At 42.6% G+C, this 17,730-nt stretch overlaps 1 protein-coding gene across 10 annotated transcripts in view; it reads right to left on the bottom strand.

Annotated features, from left to right (window-relative positions):
- Nucleotides 1–17,730, bottom strand: part of LOC123770268 (follistatin-related protein 5) — a 427,322-nt gene that overhangs the window by 17,217 nt on the left and 392,375 nt on the right. For 8 of the 10 annotated variants that reach the window (XM_045761955.2, XM_045761956.2, XM_069339889.1 and 5 more), the window contains 7 exons: nucleotides 11,276–11,433; nucleotides 10,693–10,819; nucleotides 8,457–8,554; nucleotides 7,899–8,094; nucleotides 5,276–5,419; nucleotides 3,826–3,941; nucleotides 1,576–1,707 (listed from right to left, as the gene is read on the bottom strand). In XM_045761955.2, the coding sequence (XP_045617911.2) occupies nucleotides 1,576–1,707; nucleotides 3,826–3,941; nucleotides 5,276–5,419; nucleotides 7,899–8,094; nucleotides 8,457–8,554; nucleotides 10,693–10,819; nucleotides 11,276–11,433 (971 nt within the window). The remainder of the gene's footprint in view (nucleotides 1–1,575; nucleotides 1,708–3,825; nucleotides 3,942–5,275; nucleotides 5,420–7,898; nucleotides 8,095–8,456; nucleotides 8,555–10,692; nucleotides 10,820–11,275; nucleotides 11,434–17,730) is intronic. The other 2 variants (XM_045761957.2, XM_045761959.2) reach the window with 1 other exon arrangement.

The following is a 17,730-nucleotide window of genomic DNA, read 5'->3' as shown; positions in this document are numbered from 1 at the left end:
AAATCTCAAAAGAACTTCCCCAAGAAAAAAAGAAACAACCAAAACAACTTCTTAAAAAACTTTGGTGCTTGGCAATTTTTTTAAAAATCTATAAAAATAGAAAGCCATCAAAATTGGATGGAGCAGACAGTGCATCTTTCCTCTCAAGTGCATAATCTTACAGTACTCTGAAAATATCACAACTATTCTTTCTTGCTTCATTTTTGTGCTTCATCTAGTATTCCTCAATAATTAAAACACTTGATGTTAATCATAAAACTTCTTGCAGGCTATTCATGCCCGTGCCACCTCTTAGGTGGCTTAATCTTCATCAGTCACTCGTAAGACTTTGAAGTCTATGGGTAGCAAGGTATTATAGAATATGTTGTGTTCATTGTGGAGTCCTGGTGTCGTCACCTCTTATTATTTTAATATATTAGTGCTGAAATTAACAAAGGTTTACAGTGCAATCTTGGAAATTAATGTGAACAATTGTGATTGATATTTGTATTCTTATTTCATGTTTTAGTTAATATATGTATATATATATATTTGTTTTTCTTTCATAAGATATTTTGCATTCTATTTATCTTTTGACTCATTTTAAATTAACATAATGTTCCCATAGATATGTTGATAAGTTTAATCACTATTGCAATGATGTAAGAAGGGTAAAAGAGGCCTTGGTGTTTCACCAGATAAGGTAAAGGACCTTCCATGTAACTGCATTTATGTAGTTACTGCTTTTCCATTGCTGGAGAAAAGAAAGCCTGCTAGACTTACGGAAGTTCTCTCTTGGCCAACAACTTACCTTCTTCAAGATGAAACCCAGAACAACTGCCCAACTCCTGGATACTTATTACTATGTAAACAGAGGCAATCAGATGTAAAGAAATGTGTTCAAATACCTCACCTTACCTGAGAAATTGAGCCTTGGTCCAATCAGTTGTAGGTCGACTGTGCTAACCACTGTGCCGTGGCACACATCACTTTTTTTTAAATAGTAAATTTGTGGTCATCAGTGAGTTTCAAAAGTATCCTGTAGATGCATACACTGATATACAGTACTAAAGCTCTTTATAGATGGTACTATGTTTGCTACCCAGTGGGAGGTGGCAAGTTCCTGTTCACTATACCTAGCGAGAGATGACAAGTTCATGTTTGCTACCCAGTGAGAGGTGGCAAGTTTCTGTTCGTTATCCAGAAATAAAGTTTCTGTTCGCTACTCGGTGAGAGATGGTTGGTTCGCATTATCTACCTAGTGAAAACATAACATGGCAAACAATCTTGACATGTTTAAGGTGTGCATGTCTCAATTATTTACTCAAAGCAGCAAACTATTGTTGTTAGATGGGTCAGTTTATGAAAAAGTACACCATAACATTAACAAAATTATTACTACAGTAAAGGATTTTCAGTTTTTTTATCTAATTTTTTTACCTAACAAAAAGTCTCCCTAAATATGTTATCACAGTGGTGTACACTCTTTCATTTACTGTATTTCTTAACTGCAACACTGATTCAGAAATAGCAAAGCATGTATTTGACTACCTATATCTAACACAAAAAATGCTTTGATTTGTATGTGCAATTTACCTTAGTAGGTGAGAGAATTACCTGTATGGTCTTGACTCCCTCGTCCTTCGTGGAGCGCCAGTTGAGGACCCAGACTTGGTCCAAGTTTGGCACGTAGGAAAGGTCCACTGGATACTGGTCAGTCACAATCACCTGCAAACAAAGCACCTTGCCTTAAAATTTCATGCTAAAAACTATTTGCAAATCAAGAATATTTAATTAATTTTCATTAATGATTAAAGCTGCTGCCATAATATCCCATCTATACTGTCTAATTACAGTACAGTATTACAAAGTTTTTGGAATGGTAATCAACTATATTTGGAAAAAGGACTGTTGATAGATGTTGTTGTGTACATGCAGCAATAAAACTTTTGATAAGATACCCCATGAAAGATTTATGCAAAAACTACCTGCGCATGGAATGAACAATAACATACTGGAATGGATAAAAAATGATTAAATCAAAGAAAGCAAATTATGGGTTGTTCTAAATGGAAAAACCTGTCTTGGAAAAAATGTTGTGGGTGAAGTACTGCAAGGGTCCATCTTGAGGTCAACCGGCCCTCTTTGTAATGTACTGTACATGGATGATATTGATGAAAAACATTGTCAAACATCATTATATATGCAGATGATGCAAAGATCTATCGAAAAGTGGGAAGTGAAAATTATATCGAGGTCTTGCAAACCAGACATATCAAACTCCACAAATTTGCGTGAATTTACCACCCCCTCAGTGGGTGGTAAATGTGGTGAAGGGGTTCTTGTGTGCTGCCTGCTGGTAGAAGCAGGTAGCTCATGCTCCCTTCTCCTGTCTACTGTTGTGGTATACAGTACAAGCAAAATACACCTCCTTTGCATTAGTTGTGCATGGAGAGCCGTGCATTCCCTTATGTTCCTTCATCTGAGAGTTAGGCCCACCCAGCAGGTGCAGCCCTTTGAAGGCAACATGCTTCTTTGGTCGAGGAAGGAGACTGGTAAAACAGATGGCTTAGTGTAGCCCACCTGAACCAATTGGCTTGTCTAGTTAGACATCAATTCAAGTGGGCATTATGGGGTTGGTATCCCTACTGGTCCCTGGGGATACCATTAGGCCCTACAATGGTGGCTCACATATACTGTTCCAGTTACCCCTGAGGTTGCTTGCCCATGTGCTTGTTCCTTCCCTTGTTGGGCTCCATTATGGTGGGAGTGCTTCTCAGACTCATTGGGTGGGTGATCAGGCCACCCCGAGTCAGATTGTGTTGGAAGATTGGGCTCCATAACTCTGGCTATAGTGGACCCAGACCAGGTTTTGTCCTTGAATACATCTTTGAATCCTTTTTCTTTTCCCTAGCCTCTTCCTTGGCAGGGTTGACTTTAGAGTCCCCAATGGTGTCTACCATGTAACATGGAGTGACTCATTCCTTGGTGATTGATATGGTGCCATTTGCTCACATCCTTCCAAGAGGTCAGAGATGATATCCTTGCCATAAATTATTTGTTTCCTGCAATAATTATTTTCTATCATATAAGTGTTAATGATTTTTGCAAGAAAGTAATTTACACACCAAGATTCTTATGATCTTACATAACTATCCTGTAAGTGGTTGAAGTAAAATAAAATTAATTATAAATAAATGAAGCAACACTTTAAATTAAATCCTCTATCAATATACAAAAATAACACATGAAAGGGTGGATAATGCTTATCAGTATGTGATCAGCAGGATGGCATGACAGGGATATTTACACTGAGATGTGTACCAGTGCATCTCTCTCATATACAGGGTACAGAGATTACTGGAATATTAAATCACCCAAATATACTTCTTGATTGGTCAGCAAGCTAATGTGGTGGGTTTAATCAGCCCCATTCTCTTGACTTGCTAAAACAGACAAAAATACAGGGTATTGAAGCATGCCAATCCAAAGACACTCACCAACCCTAACCAAACCAATGCATAGAAACCATGGATGCTTGTGAGCCGCTACTTTTCACAGTACCCCATATTTTTGTCCACTGAGGTACTGACACAGTACCCCATATTTTGTCCAGCAACCAGGAGGCCTGGTCGACGACCGGGCCGCGGGGACGCTAAGCCCCGGAAGCACCTCAAGATATGGTTCCAGGATTATAGCTTTCAAAATGAGGTGTATTATTTGGGAGGACAGGTTGGCTTAATAACCCTCCAGAGACTGATAGGCCTTATATAAGACCAAACCAAACTAAGCAGAAAGAGAAGCCAGGCACATGCCGGCATGTGAAGTAAGCGCCTTTATACTCACATCCACGACGACCATCTGGGGTACCGAGACGACCAGCACTCTGTCCCTCCTGGGCTGAGTGACATAGATGTACCTCTCGGCCACGTTGATCGCTCGCCCCCATGAGCAATTTGTACCTGTCCATGACACCAACGATATGTTAGCACAACTGACATTGCTTAAGTTTTATGTTGTAAATAAATACTGTTTTACTGAAACACATTACTGTATACATACATACATACAACCATACATAAAGATGGTGGGCCCCAGGTGATATATAAAAATTCGGGATTCACAGTTCACAGACCTGGGTTCAATTCCCAGCTGAAAAGAAGAAAATGGGCAGAGTTTTTCACCTCAAATTAAATCAAATGTTTATTCAGGTAAAGTACATACATACAAGGTGAGATACAAACGTTGATGGATTTATAGAGAGAGCTAGTGCATACAATGCCTAAAGCCACTATTACACAAAGAATTTCGGGCAGAACAATATTAAGATTAAAACTTAATACTAATTGAGATTAAAGTATAAATTGTGCTGAGAAAATAAAAAATAAAAAAAGGGGGGAACATGGCAGAACAAAAGGAAATATACAATGCCTCCTGATGCATCTATTCACCTAGCAGTATAGGCACCTGGGATGTGTGTGTGTGTGAGAGAGTAATTTAGGACAGAAAAATTGGTCAGGCGCCAGTACATTATACAACTTCAACAAAACCTTGTAGATCTGAGGCAAAGTGAAATCGACACCAGTAATTCCATCTATCAATATCTATCATGCTAGAGGAGCCACACATCTATGGTTCATCCAATAAAATCAGCAGACTTCTAGATGTTATTACTGCTCGGCTTAGACTCGTGATTGTAACCTATCCACCGCTGCCCACTGGATGGGGGGGGCGGTGTGCAGGACAAATATATCAATTGTGACACTAGCTCTCCACATATGTCAGTTGCTTAATTTAGAAACTGTACTTGTGGTCGATCTCGAACCCAACGATGGTGTGACGACTTATACTGAATTTTGTAACTAGCTCATCAAGATTGTAACTTGTTTAGCTAAATGAATTGTGGGGTTCAGTCCCTGAGCCCATTATGTGCCTCTGTAACCCTTTCCACTACCACCCACAAGATGGGTATGGGGTGAATGAACTAAACATTATACAATGCCGACTAGAAAGGCGGGGTTCAATAGCTAATGGTTCGATCCTGCAGGCATAAATAGAAAATACACATAGACAAACCACACGGGAGACATCTCCAGTCCCGCAGGGTGCAGTCGCACCTCCACAGATCTATAGTATCATCTACTGATACTGGTTATGGCTCAAAAGGGCCACCACTTACGGGCTATTCATGCCCGTGCCACCTTTTGGATGGCTTAATCTTCATCAACAATCATCAATCAATCAGACAAATCACACACTTACACTCTCCGTTTACCCCCTGCAGTCCCCCAATTACCTTTGTCACCGCAGACATACTCCTGCGTGCCGGGGATGACATCAGTTCCTTGAATAACGTGGAAAAGTCGGCACTCGTCTGGCTCATAGACTGCTATTCCCCAGTCATGGAACACGAACACTCTGCTCTCCTGCTGCTCCCCCGCTGCAAAACATAGTCGCAAGGTAAGCTAATTATCAAGAGAAAATGCTAAGCCAGCATGACTGTATAGCACCTTGAAGGTAGTATGAGGACAAGGAGCCGAGGCACGAGGAAGCTGAATTGGGGCATGAGGACGGTGCCCATTTGGACCATCGGGTATTAAGCACTGATTTCGTAAGACATGATTGTTTAATACCCGACCAGTCCACGTTACAAGACCCTTAGTATTTAGATGATGCTTTCCAACTGGTAATCTAGACAATATAGCCAACAATTTGTGAAGGGTTGGTATGGAGTAAAATAATGATATTCTACTTCAATTTAAAAAATTTAATCCTTAGATATCATCCATCCACTTGGACTGGTCGGTCAAGCAATACCCTCACTTCTTGCAGGGTCGGCATTCTATCCCTGACGTTCCAAGTGGTCAGACATCTTTATTTATGCTGCTTGTAAACCAAGCACATTGTCCTCATAACTCTTCCAAATGCTACTTAATTATACTAGCTTTACACTTTTATCCTGGTGATTCCCTTAGTCAAGTTTTTAACATTGCTCATAGTTGCATACAAAATTACTGTATTATAGGTTCAAGTCTGGTTTAGTGGGTCAACAATTCATTGATTGAGGTTGCTAACTTTGATATAACAGTTCTTCACCATAAGGTGAAGAACTGTGTTATATCAAAGTTCCATTTCTAACAGCCAACTGTTATAATCAAACTACAGGTATATTAAATAAGCATAAAAAAGCCACTATACTCTTTCGTCACCCAAAATCTTATGTGCTCCAAAGAGTGCCAAAAAACATCTAGAATACAACATGGCTTCTCACTGGACTTCAACCACCACTGCTGCCTGCGACCTTGTCACAGCTGCGATTTTCACCCTGATCATCTCCACCTGGTCACCCCACAGCATCATCTGCTACGTAAACTACACCATGTGGGACCTATATACAGCTTGGCCTGCCAACTCTTTGTCTTATGTAGGGCATACGTAAATCTGTGTATCTGTGTATTTACGTATGTAGATTAGCTTAGCATTTTAAAAGCACCGAATCACCTTCTGTGGTTGATTGTTCAATAAACCCCTGAACTATATGTTTAATACATCTCTAACCCTGTCCATGGAGGACAGAAAAAATGTATATATGCTGGTTAGCATTGTAAATGTGTGGCCACGTCTGTGGTAGAAAATAATAATAATAAAAAAAAACTCTTTGTCGCCACCGGGCAATGCAGATCCAACAATATCTCTTCTCTCCTGACCAGTCCGAAAAGCTGCCATTATGCCTCTCCGTGACCTCGATGCTCCTGCATTACTCAACACAATGTTGCCTACATCACCACCTATGGCCCCTGGCAAACGAGCCTGTCTGCATGCTACCTGTCTCAATTGGCACCAGATCTGCATGCTCTACCAGCGACCCAGGACACTACAACCCCATTCTCATCTCTGCTACCACTACCCTGTATGGTCTCGGTGACTGAGCCCGTTCATACAGTGCCTTGCGTGTCAATATGCACCGGATCAACGTGCTCCACCAGTGACCCAGGGAACGATCACCTTCTGAATTTACCTGAGGGCCATTAACACACTAGTGGCTTCGACGAAGACAGGAAGCCAGCGGCTTGTTCAAGGTCCCTCCCCCCTCCATTTGCCCTGAGGATTTTTTCCAGCTGGATTTTTAAAGATTAACACGAGTTTTGGCACTTACGACTTCGACGGGTAGGCAGTTCCATAGGTTTATAACCCCGTGGGGTGGCTACTACGGGGGTTACTACGCTACTACTACTAGTCTAGTTCCAACTAGCCTTGCTACAGAGCAGACATCCACTTCTAGCCTCAACTGAGTTCTCCGCTCTCGCCCTCCTTCAAACTCCTCTCCTGGCCTCACCCAAGCTCTCTACTCTCGGCTTCATTCAAACTCTCCACTTGCAGTCACCTTCAGTACCACGTCCTCCTCATATGACTCCACAAGCAGCATGCAACAAGCATCCTTATCTCAACCTATCATGATACAGTTGTTCCATTTCTAACATCCAGCTGTTGTAGCCCAAACATATTAAAGAAACATAAAAAAACCATACTCTTTGAATATTGTTATCCAAAATTGTATATTTACCTGATGGCCAATAACCCTAGCTGGCCTCGACGAGGACAGGAAGCCGGCGGCTTATCGAAAGCCGCCCCATTTGCCTTGATGATCTTTTGCCTTTATATATGTTACAATTTCAAGCATAGGGTAGACATGTGAATGCGTTTGGGTAGATATAAACAAACGCTGCCACATGTGGGTCAATAGACCTGCAGTTCCTTAATTCTTGTATTCTTATGAATCTAAACTTATCCAATTTATATACATTCTTGAAGCCTATACCAAACTAATCCTCTCCATGATATGAGCTGGCAGGTCTTCTTTATGTACCCCCATCTTCTATATCTTTTCAGATTCTCTTAAAGAAGAGAAGGTGCCTTACTGGGTGCCGGGTTCTCCTGGACGATGAGCGAGCTGATATCCCTGGCCATGCCGCCAACGCTGGTGGCCTGACACATGTAAGCCCCGGTGTCCGCGTAGCCGATGTTGCGTACCCGCAGCTGCGTACCATTGCCCACCACCTCGTACTTGTGCGGGATGTCCACGCGCAGCGGCTCGTCGTTCTTCAGCCACTCAACCTACGGAGAGAGCAAGCAAGCACATGCACTCAAACTGTGTGCTGCCAACCTTCACACACTCAAATACCACTCTGTTCTCTACTCTTTTTTTGAAGAGGGGGACCATTGCGGGGGTCGAAATAACCAATTATTTTCACTTGCTTTTCGAAGCTGATATTTTCAAGTACATTAATATGTACTCAAACTCGGTTTCTTGCATACAGTATGTCACGAAATGTTAACATTGTACAATAATATGAATTATAACATAATTCAAACCATATAACACCACAGATGAAGCCTGACAAACAAAACTAGAACTGATGACAACCACAACAACGGCTCTAGCGCTGTAGAGAAGAACGTAGGGGGCAGGACCTTACCTTGGGGAATGGCTCGCCCGTAGCTCTACAGCTCATGATGGCTTCCTCTCCCGGCCGCAGGCTCTGGATGTGTGGAGTCACCTGCACAGTTGGCACCGCTGGTGGAAGAATCAGTGCCAGGCATTTCAGGATTTGAATACAAGAAAAAATGTAGGATTTCCTAAACAACAAATTAAATTAAAATGAAGTTGCTTCCAAGCGCGCCAGATGGTAACAGCTTGTGAACTAGGCCAATTAGCTGGACCAGTGTGTGTGTGTGTGTGTGTGTGTGTGTGTGTGTGTGTGTGTGTGTGTGTGTGTGTGTGTGTGTGTGTGTGTGTGTGTGTGGAATCACAAACATCGTGAATATAAAACCTGTCATCCAAAAGTGATACCATGTATAGTTACTATGGCTGGAAGTGCAAAGTAACAACTATTGCACCACAGTAAGGTCCACGTTTTGGACTATTAATGAAACCTAACTTTTTCCGGGGCTAGTTTAGTACACATGTGTTCTAAATCAAGCCTAAGATTGCCTATGTTATGCCTAGGATTGATTAGACATAGGTTATGTTTATGGCCAATCTGCTCCACTTTGTTCTACCCTTCAGAACTCCAATAATAAACTTGAGCTGGACACGTATTACTACTATAAACACAAATGAGATTTGTTAGGATTGAAGATTATTTGTAGGATAAAGTACTACCTAGGTTAGGTTCATAATATGAGGAGTTGATGCTAGATTGTTTTATAAGTACTGAAAATAAGGAATACATGGCATCTATACCGGTGACATCATGGTCTGTTTTATAAATAAAACGCCATGCTGTCTAGACCTGCATCTCCCTCCCTGCCTAAATTGAACATTGTTAGTATATCAATTGATAACTGAATATCCATTTACACAATAGCTACTCTCAATGACACCTAATCTGTACCATTTATTTATTTATTTATTTATATACAAGAAGGTACATTGGGTTTGTGAGAAGACATAGCATAGCACAGTAATTGCACTCTTATAAAGCCACTAGTACGCGCAGCGTTTCGGGCAGGTCCTTAATCTAACAGATAATTTTAAGTAGGTAAATTCTATCAGAATTAATAAAATGATAACAAATCATTTATACCATATACACAAAGCACCACAGAAGACCTGCATACTCTACGATAAAACTATATTTAAGTTCCTTTATTTCATATCTTATTGTATGTAACGTCTGCATATAAACATTTACTCAAATCTTAAGTTTTATTCTCTACAGAGCAAGAATTTTGAGATAATATATGACAAATTTTATATACAAAAATAGTAATGCCAGGTATTATAGCTTCAACTTAGAGCCGTTCCTATAGTCTGAATACATTTCTGCTCGTAGGAATTTCTTGTGATAATTAGAGATATATACAAGTTGTTAATATGTGAGTGGTGCGCGAGGCTTATGATTCATTGGACTGTGATTACACGAGTCTGATACACTCAGCTGCGGACTTACTGTGAACTGTGATTACAAGTCTGATACACATCAGTGGACTTTGTAGATGGTAATTCCACTGTTCCGAGGACTTACTGTACTCACCTAGTTGTACTTGCTGGGATGGAGCTCCGGCTCTTTGGTCCCGCCTCTCAACTGTCACATTTGCTTGGCTGTGGTCACAACTGCCACACACACGCACGCGCGCACACACACACGCACAGGGAGTCTGATAACTGAGTGAACAGCACGCAGGACTTGCAATTCTGTGGCCCGGGTTCGATTCCCGGAACAGGCAGAAACAAATAGGCAAAGTATCTTTCACCCTGAATGACCCTGTTACCTAGCAGTAAATAGGTACCAGGGAGTTAGACAGCTGTTACGGAGCTGCTTCCTGGGTGTGTGTGTGGGGGGGGGGGAAATTAGTAGTTGGTAACAGTCGATTGACAGTTGAGAGGCGGGCCGAAAGAGAAGAGCTCAACCCCCGCAAACACAACTAGGTGAATACACAAACAAACACACACACATGCAGGCGTTGAGTCACAATAACGTGGCTAAAGTAAGTTGACCAGACAACACACTAGAAGGTGAAGGAACGACGACGTTTCGGTCCTTCCTGGACCATTCTCAAGTCGATTGTCTTGATTGTCACAATCGACTTGAGAATGGTCCAGGACGGACCGAAACGTCGTCGTCCCTTCTAGTGTGTAGTCTGGTCAACACACACACATACACCTTTGGACTTTCCATATATAGCAATTCCACGAGTGTGAGTACTTACTGTGGACTGTCAGAATGTGGGTCTGAACTACATCCTTGTTACGATCGGCGTGGCAGGTGTAGTTACCAGCGTGGACCAGCTGGAGACGGGTCAGGTACAGCGAACCATCCATGAAGACCCGGATGTCCTGCCCACAGAAACCAACACCCGGTTATTCACAACATTCCACAAGGCTTAATATGTGTGTCAGGAGAAAAATCACATTATTTAACAATTTCACTGGAAATAAATCAAAATTAGGAGATGTATAGACAGAGTTATTTCAATGTACCAGATTTAGTTATGTCAAGTTTCTTAAACTCGATGTTTTATGGATTTATGAATGTTTTATAATGTTTGTTCTACTGTAATGTTATTTGGTAGGTTCTCTTGTATACATGTTATAGTGTGTTATGTTCCCCGTATACATGCTATAGTGTGTCCCTGTATACATGTTATAGTGTCCCCGTATACATGCTATAGTGTCCCTGTATACATGCTATAATATCCCCGTATACATGTTATAGTGTCCCTGTATACATGTTACACAGTGTCCACCTGTGCCACGTCCTCGACGAACGACGCGCCCCAAACCTTTCCTCACCTCGGAGTTAAGAGCCGCCAGATCGAGGCTGTTCCTCCTCCAGACGATGGGGGGTGTGGGGGTGCCCGTGACGTCGCACTTGATCTCCAGGTTGTCTCCGACGCGCGCGGAGACATGGTTCACCTCGAGGGCCTTGTCCAGCGACACCACGGACACGCCTGCGACGGGAGGGAAGACATGGCTGGCCGGCGGAGCTCGGCTGGGGAATACCAGGCAATCCAGCCGGATGGATTGCCTTGTTAATTAAGGCACGGGTGGGTAGAGGGACGGGGGAGGGGGGGGGGAAGAGAGAGATGGGAGGGAAAGGGAGAGATGAGGAGTATAAGGGGAGAGATGAGAGAGACCAGAGGGATTGGTGAGACAGATGAGAAGTCGGGGAGAGGTGTGAGAAGGAGGGAGAGTGAGATGAGAAGGGGGGAAAACAGAGAGATGAGAAAGAGAGAGAGAAAGAGAGAGAGACAGAATGAAAGTATAAAAAAAAGAAAGAATGAGAGAAATTGAATAATTAAACAATTAGACAAATTAAAAACGGAATAAATCAGTGACAAAAATCTAAAAGCCCCAAGGTAACCCCAGAACAAATATATCAAGACCAATGTAACAGTAACTCGGTCTATCGAGTAGTAGACCGCATTTTGACGCATCAATCCCCCTAGGGGCCCAAAATAACTGATGTATTAAAATATCATAGCGGTTCGCAAAATTGACGTGATGTTCCGTTTTCTATTCGTAGTTCCTCAGTTAGGTTAGGTTCGGGTAATTTACTGTAGGAGTTCTGTGAGGTAAATACTCTGCTTGAGGATGGACTGGTATCACAGTGACCTAAAGCAACGGGATGCTATTTAAATGGCAGGACGGCATTTAAAGAACACGACAACCCAAAATTCGCGAATTCTCACTCACTTGAGCTGGAGGGTAGAGCGACGGTCTCGCTTCATGCAGGTCGGTGTTCAATCCCCGACCGTCCAACCTTCTTGCACTCGCTTCAAATCTGTTTTATCATGGCATTGTGAGAGTAGTGCTTGGTTGGGCGTGATCACTGGCCATCGCATTTTAATGTTCCTTGTTACACGGAATACATTTCTTTGAAGTGCAGACCACTTCACTTTTACACAATATCTTACTTTTACATTTTACTTTTCTTTTACTTTTTTGAACTTTTACACAATATCTTACTAGTAATAATGACCATTTCTTTAAATTAACACTTTATTACTTGTAAGATTTATGTATACATATGTGTTTTCAGGTGAATAGTTTAATAACGCACAGAAATCACATTATCGTGATATATGAATGAGAAAATCCATAGGAGCCGTGATGTGGATTCGAACGTGCGTCTGGGAATACCCAGCGCATAGGTTCGAATCCTCATCACGGCTCCTGTGCGTTTTCTTTTGTAATAATAGTTTTTTCTCCTTTCGTTCCATACGAGCTGACGTAGGCTCTCTTGGATCATTTCCCTCCTTCGCTCTGGCCTAAGTTTATTATGTCGTAAAACCTAAATTCTGTCAGTCAGTAAACGCTAGTGACTTGCGCCTCGTCTCCAGCTTTAAATTCGGTGCGATGCTGGGTCGAATATTTAGAAAAAAGTCAGCTGTATTTTTCACGGTCGACTATTATACCCAAAAGAATACAAAATTGCCGTGTTTTCCATAAGAAAATTTTCTGGATGATGTGAATAAATGTCTTCACCGAGAAAACAAAATAGAGCTTCCTGGAATGCCCGCCCGTTGGGCACCAATCATCACGCAGACAACGTACCCAAAGCGCTATATATCTATGTTGTAGCGACGTCATAGAGTTTCTGGAATTTAATGGTTAAACGTGTCATGTTGGTTGAGTATATAGGGAACCTAAGTAGTGTGGAGGCAGGGCGAGTGGCAACCATATATATTATCAATAATATTTGTTTTGCCTTTCTTATTGGTTTCGATTAATTGCGGATACAAGACTGGAGGCCTTAGGCTCTTAGATTTTAAATTATGGAAATCTAAGTCACCTTCGTGGTTGGCCTTTCCCCGACGTTGCAGCTGATGACAGTCAAGTTGGACGTCGTCAGAAGTGGGTTTTGGGCGTCGATATTGTCTGGGAGTTCGCGGTCTGAAATCCAGGTGCAGGCTCCTTTGACAAAGACGTTTCTCTCCGCTAGGAAGCGTTGTGAAAACGTGAGTTCGAGATGGGCGTCAGTCATGGCTCGTCCGGCTAGCCAAAACATGTCCCTCGAGGTCTTCCTCGTGGGAGTAGAATAGTATACACTCTTCTCCTTCTCTTTGACGTCGATGGGTGTCACGTTAGCGATGGATTTGATGGTTTTCAAGAGGTCGGTCAAGGTGAGAGTATGGTTCTCCAGGAAGGTACACTTTGTGGCGCATTGTTCCTCCGGAATGCTACCCCCTCTACGGGTCGCAGTAGTGTTGGGTGACTTGTGAAGTGGCAGAGTGGACACGTCCGCTCCCGCTGGCGGCTGAGATGAGAGTCTGCCACGTGACTCGCCTGCAACTGTCTCTCCTCAAACTATACAAAAGAAACTATCAATATACAAAAGAAAGATTTACCGTAGCTCACGATGTAAATGAGAGCAAAAAAAAGACACAAGTGACGTCAAAGGTATCGTACTCATCAACGGCCACGTGACCCAGGGGGACACGTGGCTCAGGACACATTGCCCAGAACGACACATGACCCACAGGGACACTGGGAAAACAAGAATTACGATCATTCTCAAAAACATGGTATTCAAGGTGGTGGTGGTGGTGAACGACATTAGGCAAGGCAACGCACATCGGACAATATGGTACAGGTATTGTCCACGACTTAAGCTAGTGTGGCCAATACCTTGTCTCGCCAGAACAATTAGCCACGGCCTAATATTGTGGCAAGACGGTGGCCATGGGGGATAAGTCACCTTAAGAGTACGCAATTTGTTATTCATAATTCCTAACCATTTGTCCTCCCAACGTTCTGGAAGACAGGACAAGCACGAATGGCGTCTTTAGCAGTGGCGTCCCCAAGGTCATTAAAACAACACCAATATGTCTGGGGACCCAGCAAAATTCGATTGTCTTATATCTACTAAAGATAAAAAAAAGTGTTGGATTTTGTTTAACATGGGATGGCGAAGGTTGAAGATTCCTGGACAGCCATGGGGAGTCTTCAACCTTTGCCTGCCCAGGCGTCCCGTGCTTGCGCTCATAGAGGGCTGAGGGCTGTAGCGACGGAGGTCGAGCGTGATCCAGTTCAGGACTGGTTATGTTGTACCAAGCACCACTACCCACTTTTTCAACAAAGAACACTACTGAACAGTGAATGTGCCCATGCCAGCGAAAAATAAACTCTCCCCCCCCTCCCCCTCTTGCACAACATTCTAGATACCCACAATTATCCACACAGGATAACCCCTCCAGGAGGTGGACCGCTGACCCATACAGGGTTTTCAATTCCGCTGTCTTTATCAGCACAAGGTCTTCCTTACACAGCCTGGGCACTCACATAACGAGGGGGGGGGGGAGGTTCAATTTATTGAAGCACTGATTTGCTATATTCTTCGGCGAAGTTCATTTAATAAACCCCCTTTGAATAATCTATTCTTTGGTGGTTCAAAGCACTCCATATTGTGCCCTTCGAGTTATGTAATATCTTGAAATTTACGGAGTATGCACTGGAATGATCATGACTAAGTTCTTACATTTGTCTGTCTTTGTATTGTGAATGTTGACTTTAAAGAGCTTGGATATCGCAGACGTTACACAGTTCTTTCAGGTCGACAAAAATGTTTGTCTTTGATGTTACGTGTTCTTGAAATGAGACTGAGGTATGTTTTTAGTGTGGAAGAATCTGGCCTTCTTTGATGCTATGCCCAGCTTAGCGTATTCCGAAATTCGCTCATACTACTTTCAGGAAAGATTATCTGTATTGCCCTCATATCCACCACGGAGAGATGACTCCTCATTTTCCCCCAAGAGATTGTGTTATTTACATCACTGCACTGCGTGTCGTCTTGTAATTCATCTCCTGCGTTTGCCAGGGAAGCTGCATCCCTTTTGCCATCCTTGTCTTCACTCGGCGGAGATTATGTCTTGATCACATAAGATGGTGAGGGATCAAAGAAGATAGGTGGGACCACAGGGAACAGTGGAACCACAGAAGATGGCAGCATCACAGAAGGCCTCAGAGTTCAACCCGTTCACACGCTTCGACAAATGGAAAATTTAAAGTGATGTGCGTCATAACCAGAAACGCAATAACTAAAACTGCTAACCTATCGAGACCGTTCGTTCCCCCAAGAGTCCAAACTTGCGTACAAATTGGAGCAGTTTGAACTTTTCCGGAAGCACCATAATTATGACGCTATTGTGAAAAGTCCCATTCTTCGTCCGAGTCCTTCTCCTCAATCTTCGTGGCTGTTGACCATTGTAATGCAGTGACGCAAGGATGAGGTCACCCGTCCAGCTACTGCCAGTCTAACCAAGGCAACCATAGCAACTGCATAGAGGCAAGCTGGACAGCCGTTGCCAACTGTGCTCCATGGCGCAGGGCGACGCAGATCGTGGTGGAGGCTGTAATTATATACAATAAACGTGTTGACTTCTGACCTTTCAATAGACGACACACACATTATGGAACTTGCTTGGAGACTAATGCAATTAATCATGGAAGCAATAATCCACTGTGATAATTAGATGCTGACTGGAAGGAGCTCTTGGCAACCTCTTCAAGTTCGGGCGAGGTCCACACACACGTCTCTGGACACTTCCTCAGCTCCACACACGTCTCTGGACACTTCCTCAGGTCCACACACGTCTCTGGACACTTCCTCAGGTCCACACACATCACTGGACACTTCCTCAGCTCCACACACGGCACTGGACACTTCCTGAGCTCCACACACGTCACTGGACACTTCCTCAGCTCCACACACGACACTGGACACTTTCTCAGGTCCACACACATCACTGGACACTTCCTGAGCTCCACACACGTCAGTGGACACTTCCTCAGCTCCACACACGTCACTGGACACTTCCTCAGGTCAGCACACATCACTTATGGACACTTCCTAAGGGCTGGACAAAACAGGTCACTAGCTCACGAAGTCAACACGACACAGACACGCTGCTGGAAACACCACTAGAAGCGGTGGTGGATGACTCTGGAAGAGAGGCGGGAATATATATACGTAGAATGATTAAGATCAATGCACCTGTGAGTTACCTGCTCGTTGGTTCTATTCGTCTTCGTGTGTAATGATGCTTTTGAACCAATAGATACAATAATGCACTGCTTATACATGCATTGTTATGATAGACCCGTAACACACTGTGTTTTATTCTGACAGATTATCGTGGCTATATATATATGTCCATATTCAAGAATGTGTTTTTCTGTTCTTCAAGAATACTTTGCTGTGTATTCTTGTAATGCCAAAACATTGCTTCAGTTTAGAATTCTAAGAAAAAAAGAATCCTCAGGAACACTGGGTGGATCTTTTTGCAAGCCGCCTGCTTCCTGTCCCCTCATCTAGGCCACTAAAGCGTGTGGCCATCAGGTAAATAAAGGTAAATTATTCTTACTCTCCCCCTGTTATATATATCAATCAGAAGTGCTGAGCTATGAGCATGATTCACTTCTACAGCCCAAGATTGATTACACAGAAGGTTCTTGACTTAAATATCGAGTGCAATAACCTACGAACAATCTACAAAAGTTAAGACAGATGCATATGTCATTGTTGCAATGAAAGAATGTCGTCTTAGTTTCTAACGACATAAGCTCTTCTAAGTTGCTATCCATCTTAAAAAAAAATACTATCCAAGTTACTGTCCATTGTTAAGTAACAACTAAGTTACTTGCTGCCCACAGCCCCCCCCCCCCTCGAGTACTCTCTTGTACTCTGGCTCTTTATCGGAAACGTGAACACCTCGTCACGACGCAACAACCAATTAAACCCCCCCCCCCCACCTAATCATTTCGTCAATGCCAATTCCTTCACAAGTGTATTAACATTAAAAGATCCATCACTGATCTTAATAACGGTACACCCACAAATTTAATACACCATAATTACGAGCAGCTTCAGAGTTTACGAGCAGCTTCAGAGTTTACCAGCAGCTTCAGAGTTTACGAGCAGCTTCAGAGTTTACGAGCAGCTTCAGAGTTTACGAGCAGCTTCAGAGTTACGAGGTCAGCCCCGCTTCCCAACGCACCATTTTCTGAAATTAACTGACCCACCAAATTTGCCGAATATTGAAAGTAGTAGCGATGCGAGGGCTCATAAATCATACACACAAAAAAATACATTACATATAGAGTTGTAACTTTATATTATATATATATATATATATATATATATATATATATATATATATATATATATATATATATATATATATATATATATATATATATATATATATATAAACCGTTAGTAGAGGTGTTGAGACCGAGGCTGGGAC

The sequence above is a fragment of the Procambarus clarkii genome, chromosome 42 (assembly GCF_040958095.1).
Source record: "Procambarus clarkii isolate CNS0578487 chromosome 42, FALCON_Pclarkii_2.0, whole genome shotgun sequence".
Taxonomy (NCBI): Eukaryota; Metazoa; Arthropoda; class Malacostraca; order Decapoda; family Cambaridae; genus Procambarus; species Procambarus clarkii.
The sequence above is the reverse complement of the archived record's forward strand: the minus strand, read 5'-3'. Positions and strand labels throughout refer to the sequence as shown.